The sequence below is a fragment of the Somniosus microcephalus genome, chromosome 20, assembly GCF_052327205.1.
Source record: "Somniosus microcephalus isolate GS21.2 chromosome 20, FLI_Smic_1.0, whole genome shotgun sequence".
In the NCBI taxonomy this organism is placed as follows: Eukaryota; Metazoa; Chordata; class Chondrichthyes; order Squaliformes; family Somniosidae; genus Somniosus; species Somniosus microcephalus.
The window spans coordinates 2,514,455-2,524,379 of record NC_141006.1 but is presented as its reverse complement, the minus strand read 5'-3'; the positions used below and the strand labels follow the sequence as shown (position 1 = coordinate 2,524,379).

Here is a 9,925-nt window from a genome sequence, read left to right as displayed (position 1 = left end):
CAGTACTGCCCCTCCGGCAGTGCGGCGCTCCCCCAGTACTGCCCCTCCGACAGTGCAGCGATCCCCCAGTACCGCCCCTCCGATAGTGCGGCGCTCGCTCAGTACTGCCCCTCCGACACTGCAGCGATCCCTCAGTACTGCCCCTCCGGCAGTGCGGCGCTCCCTCAGTACTGCCCCTCCGACAGTGCAGCGATCCCCCAGTACCGCCCCTCCGATAGTGCGGCGCTCGCTCAGTACTGCCCCTCCGACACTGCAGCGCTTCCTCAGTACTGCCCCTCCGACACTGCAGCGCTCCCTCAGTACTGCCCCTCCGACAGTGCAGCGCTCCCTCAGTACTGCCCCTCCGACACTGCAGCGCTCCCTCAGTACTGCCCCTCCGACACTGCAGCGCTCCCTCAGTACTGCCCCTCCGACAGTGCAGCGCTCCCTCAGTACTGGCCCTCCGACAGTGCAGCGATCCCCCAGTACCGCCCCTCCGACAGTGCGGCGCTCCCTCAGTACTGACAACCGAGGGGAGTGTCGGCCTGGATTATGGGGTTCCAGTCTCTGGAGTGGGGCTCGAACCCATGACCTTCTGACTCAGAAGCGAGAGTGAGACCCCCTGAACCATACCTGACACCTAACATTTCTTAGGAAAGAAAGAAATTGTGCTTAATTGAACAATGACATCAATGTTTGAGGAGTAGTTCAGCCTTCGGACCATACGATGTTGACAGGCTGTCTTGGTTACGGATTTCATGTTGTCCAATTGTCTTCTGTTCCTGTTTTTCAGGAGCTTACAGATATCAAGAAAGCGGATAAAGCCTACATACGCATCATGCAATCAGACGACAATGCCTTCTTCTGGCAAGGCCTCATTTTACCTGTAAGTATTCAAGGGATTGCAGATAGGTGCTGGGCGGTCTGGGATGGGGATAGGGTTTGGAGAAAGAGCGGGCGGAGATGGGGAATGGGCCATGGGCAGTCTGGGATGCAGATAGCATATGGGGAATGGCAGTTAGGGATTGGAGATAGGGAATGGGGAAATAGAGAATTGGGATAGGGAATTAGGGATTGGAGATAGGGAATGGGGGATTGGAGATAGGGAATGGGGGATTGGAGATAGGGAATGGGGGATTGGAGATAGGGAATGGGGGATTGGAGATAGGGAATGGGGATTGGAGATAGGGAATGGGGATTGGAGATAGGGAATGGGGGATTGGAGATAGGGAATGGGGGATTGGAGATAGGGAATGGGGGATTGGAGATAGGGAATAGGGATTGGAGATAGGGAATGGGTGTTTGGAAATAGGGATTGGGGGATAGGAGATTGCGAATAGGGGATTGGAAATTGGGACTGGGGGATTGGAGATAGGGAATAGGGGATTGGAGATAGGGAATAGGGGATTGGAGATAGGGAATGGGGGATTGGAGATAGGGAATGGGGGAATTGGAGATAGGGAATGGGGGAATTGGAGATAGGGAATGGGGGATTGGAGATAGGGAATGGGAATTGGAGATAGGGAATGGGGGATTGGAGATAGGGAATGGGGGAATTGGAGATAGGGAATGGGGGATTGGAGATAGGGAATGGGGGATTGGAGATTGGGAATGGGGGATTGGAGATAGGGAATTGGGGATTGAAAATTGGGAATGGGGATTGGAGACAGGGAATGGGGGATTGGAGATAGGGAATGGGGATTGGAGATAGGGAATAGGGGATTGGAGATAGGGAATTGGGGATTGAAAATTGGGAATGGGGATTGGAGACAGGGAATGGGGGATTGGAGATAGGGAATGGGGATTGGAGATAGGGAATGGGGATTGGAGATAGGGAATGGGGATTGGAGATAGGGAATGGGGATTGGAGATAGGGAATGGGGATTGGAGATAGGGAATGGGGATTGGAGATAGGGAATGGGGATTGGAGATAGGGAATGGGGATTGGAAATTGGAATGGGAATTGGAGATAGGGAATGGGGGATTGGAGATCGGGAATAGGGGATTGGAGATAGGGAATAGGGGATTGGAGATAGGGAATGGGGGATTGGAGATAGGGAATAGGGGATTGGAGATAGGGAATGGGGATTGGAGATAGGAAATGGGGTTTGGAGATAGGGAATGGTGTTTGGAGATAGGGAATGGGGATTGGAAATTGGAATGGGAATTGGAGATAGGGAATGGGGTTTGGAGATAGGGAATAGGGGATTGGAGATAGGGAATAGGGGATTGGCGATAGGGAATGAGGGAATGGAGATAGTGTATAGGGATTAGAGAAAAGGAATGGGCAATGGGGAGTGGACAATGGGGGAATGGGCATTAGGGTCAGGGAGTGGAGGAATAGAGGACAGGGAATGTGGGGAGTAAAGGACGGGGAACGAGGGAAAAGCACAATAGGGATTGGGGGCTAGAAGACAAGGAAACAGGGCATAGGAGGTAGAATGGGCACAGGGAGTGGGGGAATAGCTGGACAGGGAATGGGAGACTAGAAGGCAGGGAATTGGTCAATGGAGAAAAGGGAATGAAGTAGGAAATGGAGACTGGAGAGCAGGGAAAATGGGTAAAGAAGGGTGTAATCTGCCACAGCGCAACACTCAACGTGAACACTCTGGGTTAAGTATTGAATCTCTTTGTCCTGTTCTCTCTAACAGCAACAACCCCCATATGACAAGGGTGCGTTCAGGATTCACATCAACTACCCCTCAGAATACCCCTTCAAACCTCCAAAGATCACGTTCAAGACCCAGATCTACCACCCCAACATCGACGAGAAGGGACAAGTGTGCCTGCCCATCATCAGCGCTGATAATTGGAAACCCGCCACCAGGACCATGCAAGGTAAAGGTTGACGCGACCTCGGGATCATTCGACAAGGAGTCTCTCCATCAGGGACCCATCTAACGGAGTCTCTCCATCAGGGACCCATCTAACGGAGTCTCTCCATCAGGGACCCATCTAACGGAGTCTCTCCATCAGGGACCCATCTAATGGAGTCTCTCCATCAGGGGCCCATCTAACGGAGTCTCTCCATCAGGGACCCATCTAACGGAGTCTCTCCATCAGGGACCCATCTAACGGAGTCTCTCCATCAGGGGCCCATCTAACGGAGTCTCTCCATCAGGGACCCATCTAACGGAGTCTCTCCATCAGGGACCCATCTAATGGAGCCTCTGCATCAGGGACCCATCTAATGGAGTCTCTCCATCAGGGGCCCATCTAACGGAGTCTCTCCATCAGGGACCCATCTAACGGAGTCTCTCCATCAGGGACCCATCTAACGGAGTCTCTCCATCAGGGACCCATCTAATGGAGTCTCTCCATCAGGGACCCATCTAACGGAGTCTCTCCATCAGGGACCCATCTAACGGAGTCTCTCCATCAGGGACCCATCTAACGGAGTCTCTCCATCAGTGACCCATCTAACGGAGTCTCTCCATCAGTGACCCATCTAACGGAGTCTCTCCATCAGGGACCCATCTAACGGAGTCTCTCCATCAGGGACCCATCTAACGGAGTCTCTCCATCAGGGACCCATCTAACGGAGTCTCTCCATCAGGGACCCATCTAACGGAGTCTCTCCATCAGGGACCCATCTAACGGAGTCTCTCCATCAGGGGCCCATCTAACGGAGTCTCTCCATCAGGGACCCATCTAACGGAGTCTCTCCATCAGGGACCCATTTAACAGGAAGTCTTTAGCACATGGACAGCACGGGTTAGATAGAGCGTAGGGCTCCCTCTACATTACCCTGATAGTGTGTCCCCACTTTATACCAAGTGTCAGCATCGAGCGCTCCCAGGGTAGGTACAGCATGGGTTAGATACAGTGTAGAGCTCCCTCTACATGACCCAAGACATTGCCCCCCCCCACTTTATACCCAGTGTCAGCATCGAGCGCTCCCAGGGCAGGTACAGCATGGGTTAGATACAGTGTAGAGCTCCATCTACATTACCCTGACAGTGTGTCCCCACTTTATACCCAGTGTCAGCATCGAGCGCTCCCAGGGCAGGTACAGCACGGGTTAGATACAGTGTAGAGCTCCCTCTACATTACCCTGACAGTGTCCCCCCCACTTTATACCCAGTGTCAGCATCGAGCGCTCCCAGGGCAGGTACAGCACGGGTTAGATACAGTGTAGAGCTCCCTCTACATTGCCCTGACAGTGTGTCTCCACCTTTTACCCAGTGTCAGCATCGAGCGCTCCCAGGGCAGGTACAGCACGGGTTAGATACAGTGTAGAGCTCCCTCTACATTACCCTGACAGTGTCCCCCCCACTTTATACCCAGTGTCAGCATCGAGCGCTCCCAGGGCAGGTACAGCACGTGTTAGATACAGTGTAGAGCTCCCTCTACATTACCCTGACAGTGTGTCCCCACTTTATACCCAGTGTCAGCATCGAGCGCTCCCAGGGCAGGTGCAGCACGGGTTAGATACAGTGTAGAGCTCCCTCTACATTACCCTGACAGTGTGGCCCCCACTTTATACCCAGTGTCAGCATCGAGCGCTCCCAGGGCAGGTACAGCACGGGTTAGATACAGTGTAGAGCTCCCTCTACATTACCCTGACAATGTGTCCCCACTTTATACCCAGTGTCAGCATCGAGCGCTCCCAGGGCAAGTACAGCATGGGTTAGATACAGTGTAGAGAGATAGATATAGTGAGAGAGAGAGACAGAGTAAGTGAAACAGAAAAAGAGAAACAGATAACGACACAGATGGCCATAAGAGACAGAGACAAAGAGATAAAGGGTGTGTGTGTGAGAGAGAGAGAGACAGACAGAGAAAGAGATAAAGAGAGTGTGTGTGTGAGAGAGAGGCAGAGAGAGACAGACAGAGATAAGGAGAGTGTGTGAGAGAGAGAGGCGGAGTGATACAGAGAGAGATTAGGGGAGTGTGTGAGAGGAGGAGAAAGACAGACAGAGAGTGAGAGAGAGACAGACAGAAAGAGAGAGATAAAGAGAGTGTCTGTGATAGAGAGAGAGGCGGAGAGAGACAGACAGAGAGAGAGATAACGGGAGTGTCTGAGAGAGGGAGAGAGACAGACAGACAAAAAGATAAGGAGAGTGTGTAAGAGAGACAGAGAAAGAGATAATGAGTGTGAGAGAGAGAGATGGAGAGAGAGAGTTGGTTATATGCCCGGGGGGACAAAGAATTCCTGTTGGTGACCCTCCCATGTTTGTGCAATTCCCCTTCCCCCCTTGCCCCCCCCCGATATTCTAGCGCGACTCTCATCTCGCTCAGATTGCACTGAAATGTCACACGAGCGTGATCCGTGTCCCTCTGCTGACATCCGCCCGCAACCTCGCCCTCTCCCCGCCACCGACCCTGAGGCGTGAGCGGCCGTTGCCCCTTGCACCCCTTTGCCCTCCACCCGGTGGGCCGTGAAGCAATGTGTCAATGGCGCGCGCGCGAGGATCGGGTCAGGGCAGGCGGGAAGGCTGGTGAGGTGATAGCGTTGACGGGGGCGGGAAAGGAAATGCGGCCCAGGTTTATCTCTCGGGCCCGTGCGCATGTGCAATGCATTTATCTCGTTCTCTCTTTCTTTCTCTCTGACTCCAATCCTCCCCTCCCCCCGCCCCCACTGCAGTCATCGAATCTCTGGTCCACTTGATTGACAACCCTGAACCCGAGCACCCACTACGGACCGAACTGGCCGAGGAATACAGCAAAGATCGCAAGAAGTTCTTCAAAAACGCGGAGGAGCACACGCGGAAATACAGCGAGAAACGGCTGGTGGATTGAAGGGCCAGGCCTCACCTTTGACCCTCTTTGACCCCTGACTGCTCGAACCCGCCCCACAACCCCCTGCCCCTCCCGCCCCGTCCGTGTCCTGCAGCTGGTTTCATTGTTAATCTCTCGCTCTTTCTGGTCAACGCGCGGTCTGTTTATCTTCTGTTGTTCTTGTTGTCGATTATTTTTTTTAACGAGGGAAAGGGGAAATGGGAGGGAACCCACCCCCCACCCTGACCCACCCACCGCCCCCCAGCCTCCCCCCCACAACCATCCCCGGGGGAAAGGATACTCGGCCCCCGCGTTCGAGGTTGGTGGGGCGGGACGGGTGGTCGACATTGGGGCTGCTTTGGTCGGTCCCGTGTGGGTGGGCGGACGAGTTGGGAAGGGAGGCGGTGGGAATCGTGGTTTTGTGGGGGGTGGTTGTATACGGGAGGGGAGGGAAGGGGAGAGGTGGGGGGTGGGAAGGAGAGAAGGGAGGAGTGGGAGGCGAGGAGAGAGAGAGGAGGGTGCGAAGGAGGGAAGGGGGAAGAATGGAGGGAGGGAGCGAGGGGGAGGAGAGGAGGGAGGGTGGGAAGGAGTAAAGAATGGAGGGAAGGAAAGAAGGGATGGAGGGTACGAGGGTGGGAATGGGAGGGAGAGCGGGAGGGAGGGGAGGGAATGAGTGGGGAGGGGAGGGAGGGAGAGCGGGGATGGGAGGGAGGGAATGAGTGGGACCTCTTTAGTTTTTCTCATTTCTTCTGCGATAGAATTTCTTTTTTCTAATGAATACGAGAAGGAGAATTAAAGCTAACTGCAATGGGTCGCTCCGCTGATTAAAGTAGGATTGACAAGCTTACTTGCGTGTGTGTCTCTGTCTCTGGTGCCCCCCGCACACAGGCCCAGGCCCGCATGGCGTTGCCATGGCGATTTGACAGGGCCTCGGCCTACTCCAATCGGGGCCTAGACGTGCATCCAGCGAGCGCAGCCAATTCCAGGGAGAGCATCCAGCGGTAACGGTAAGCGAAGGAGGGGGGCGAGGCGAACCTGGAAATGTGGGCCTTGTGCTAACAGCCGAAAGAAAGAAAGAAACTCCCATTTATCCAACGCCTTTCACCGCCTCAGGCCGTCCCAAAGCACTTCGCAAACCAGCGAAGTACTTTTTTTGAAGTGTTGCCGTGTAGGAAACGCGGCAACCAATTTGTGCACAGCAGGATCCCACAAACGACACCGTGGGGATGACCAGATAATCTGTTTCGGTCATGTGGTTTGAGGGTTAGGTATGAGGCTCAACACCGGGGAGAACTCCCCTGCTCTTCGAGATAGTGCCATGGGATCTTTTAAATCAGGGCAGACCGGGGACCTCGGTTCAAAGTCTCATCCGAAAGGTAGAACCTCCGACAGTGCGGTGCACCCTCAGTGCTGCCCCTCCGACAGTGCAGCAATCGCTCAGTACTGTTCCTCCGACAGTGCAGCACTCCCTCAGTACTGTCCCTCCGACAGTGCGGCACTCCCTCAGTACAGCCTCTCCGAAAGTGCAGCAATCCCTCAGTACTGCCCCTCCGACAGTGCAGCACTCCCTCAGTACTGCCCCGCCGACAATGCAGCGCTCCCTCAGTACTGTCCCTCCGACAGTGCAGCGCTCCCTCAGTACTGCCCCTCCGACAGTGCAGCGCTCCCTCAGTACTGCCTCTCCGACAGTGCGGCGCTCCCTCAGTACTGCCCCTCCGACAGTGCAGCAATCCCTCAGTACTGCCCCTCCGACAGTGCGGCACTCCCTCAGTACTGCCCCTCCGACAGTGCGGCACTCTCTCAGTACAGCCTCTCCGACAGTGCAGCACTCCCTCAGTACTGCCCCTCCGACAGTGCAGCACTCCCTCAGTACTGCCCCTCCGACAGTGCAGCAATCCCTCAGTACTGCCCCTCCGACAGTGCAGCACTCCCTCAGTACTGCCCCTCCGACAGTGCAGCACTCCATCAGTACTGCCTGTCCGACAGTGCGGCGCACCCTCAGTGCTGCCCCTCCGACAGTGCAGCGCTCCCTCAGTGCTGCCCCTCCGACAGTGCAGCAATCCCTCAGTACTGCCCCTCCGACAGTGCAGCACTGCCTCAGTACTGCCCCTCCGACAGTGCAGCAATCCCTCAGAACTGCCTCTCCGACAGTGCAGCACTCCCTCAGTACTGCCCCTCCGACAGTGCGGCACTCCTTAAGTACTGCCCCTCCGACAGTGCAGCACTCCCTCAGTGCTGCCCCTCCGACACTGCAGCACTCCCTCAGTACTGCCCCTCCGACAGTGCAGCGCTCCCTCAGTTCTGCCCCTCCGACAGTGCAGCACTCCCTCAGTACTGCCCCTCCTACAGTGCGGTGCTCCTTCAGTACTGCCCCTCCGACAGAGCAGCGCTCCCTCAGTACTGCCCCTCCGACAGTGCAGCACTCCCTCACTACTGCCCCTCCGACAGTGCAACGCTCCCTCAATACTGCCCCTCCGACAGTGTGGCGCTCCCTCAGTACTGCCCCTCCGACAGTGCAGCACTCCCTCAGTACTGCCCCTCCGACAGTGCGGCACTCCCTCAGTACTGCCCCTCCGACAGTGCGGCACTCCCTCAGTACTGCCCCTCTGACAGTGCAGCAATCCCTCAGTACTGCCCCTCCGACAGTGCAGCACTCCCTCAGTACTGCCCCTCCGATAGTGGAGCACTCCCTCAGTACTGCCTCTCCGACAGTGCGGCGCACCCTCAGTACTGCCCCTCCGACAGTGCAGCGCTCCCTCAGTACTGCCCCTCCGACAGTGCAGCAATCCCTCAGTACTGCCACTCCGAAAGTGTTGCACTCCCTCAGTACTGCCGCTCTGACAGTGCGGCACTCCCTCAGTACTGCCCCTCCGACAGTGCAGCAATCCCTCAGTACTGCCCCTCCGACAGTGCAGCGCTCCTTCAGTACTGCCCCTCCGACAGTGCAGCAATCCCTCAGTACTGCCTCTCCGACAGTGCAGCACTCCCTCAGTGCTGCCCCTCCAACAGTGCGGCACTCCCTCAGTACTGCCCCTCCGACAGTGCAGCGCTCCCTCAGTACTGCCCCTCCGACAGTGCAGCACTACCTCAGTACTGCCCCTCCGAAAGTGCAGCGCTCCCTCAGTATTGCCCCTCCGACAGTGCAGCGCTCCCTCAGTACTGCCCCTCTGACAGTGCAGTGCTCCCTCCGTACTGCCCCTCCAACAGTGCAGCGCTCCCTCAGTACTGCCGCTCCAACAGTGCAGCGCTCCCTCAGTACTGCGCCTCTGACAGTGCAGCGCTCCCTCAGTACTGCCCCTCTGACAGTGCAGCACTCCCTCAGCACTGCCCCTCTGACACTGCAGCGCTCCCACAGTACTGCTCCGACAGTGCAGCGCTCCCTCAGCACTGCCCCTCCGACAGTGTGGCGCTCCCTCAGCACTGCCCCTCCGACAGTGCGGCACTCCCTCAGGACTGCCCCGGCTACAGTGCGGTGCTCCTTCAGTACTGCCCCTCCGACAGTGCAGCACTCCCTCACTACTGCCCCTCCGACAGTGCAATGCTCCCTCAATACTGCCCCTCCGACAGTGCAGCGTTCCCTCAGTCCAGTCCCTCCGACAGTGCAGCACTCCCTCAGTACTGCCCCTCCGACAGTGCAGCGCTTCCTCAGTACTGCCAATCCAACAGTGCGGAGCCCCCTCAGTACTGCCCCTCCGACAGTGCAGCACCCCGTCAATACTGCCCCTCCAACAGTGCAGTGATCCATCAGTACTGCCCCCTGACAGTGCAGCACTCCCTCAGTACTGCCACTCTGAAAGTGCAGCGCTTCTTCAGTACTGCCTCTCCTACAGTGCAGCACTCCCTCAGTGCTGCCCCTCCGACAGTGCAGCGCTCCCTCAATACTGCCCCTCTGACAGTGCGGCGCTCCCTCAGTACTGACCCTTCGACAGTTCAGCACTCCCTTAGTACCGCACCTCTGACAGTGCAGCTCTCCCTCAGTAGTGCCTCTCCGACAGTGCAGCGATCCCTCAGTACTGCACCTCCGACAGTGCTGCGCTCCCTCATTGCTGCCCCTCCGACAGTGCAGAGTGCCCTCAATACTACCCCTCCGACAGTGCGGCGCTCCCTCAGCACTGCCCCTCCGACATTGCGGCACTCCCTCAGTACTGCCACTCCGAGTGCAGCGCTCCCTCAGTACTGCCCCTCCGACAGTGCGGCTCTCCCTCAGTAGTGCGCCTCCAACAGT

At 56.7% G+C, this 9,925-nt stretch overlaps 1 protein-coding gene across 1 annotated transcript; it reads left to right on the top strand.

Annotated features, from left to right (window-relative positions):
* The first annotated feature begins 691 nt into the window (after positions 1-691).
* Positions 692-6,547, top strand: LOC147103022 (ubiquitin-conjugating enzyme E2 L3-like). Its single transcript, XM_085962289.1, has 3 exons — positions 692-865; positions 2,631-2,817; positions 5,567-6,547. Exons 1-3 carry the CDS (start codon positions 707-709, stop codon positions 5,719-5,721), a joined length of 501 nt encoding a protein of 166 aa, XP_085818415.1. The 5' UTR covers positions 692-706; the 3' UTR covers positions 5,722-6,547.
* The last annotated feature ends 3,378 nt before the right edge of the window (positions 6,548-9,925 follow it).

Bases quoted from the DNA above. Each gene is read 5' to 3' on its own strand.
- LOC147103022 (XM_085962289.1), top strand. From the start codon at position 707: ATGTTGACAGGCTGTCTTGGTTACGGATTTCATGTTGTCCAATTGTCT. The intron at 866-2,630 runs GTAAGTATTCAA...TCTCTCTAACAG, and splicing joins GGCAAGGCCTCATTTTACCT to CAACAACCCCCATATGACAA. The intron at 2,818-5,566 runs GTAAAGGTTGAC...CCCCCACTGCAG, and splicing joins CGCCACCAGGACCATGCAAG to TCATCGAATCTCTGGTCCAC.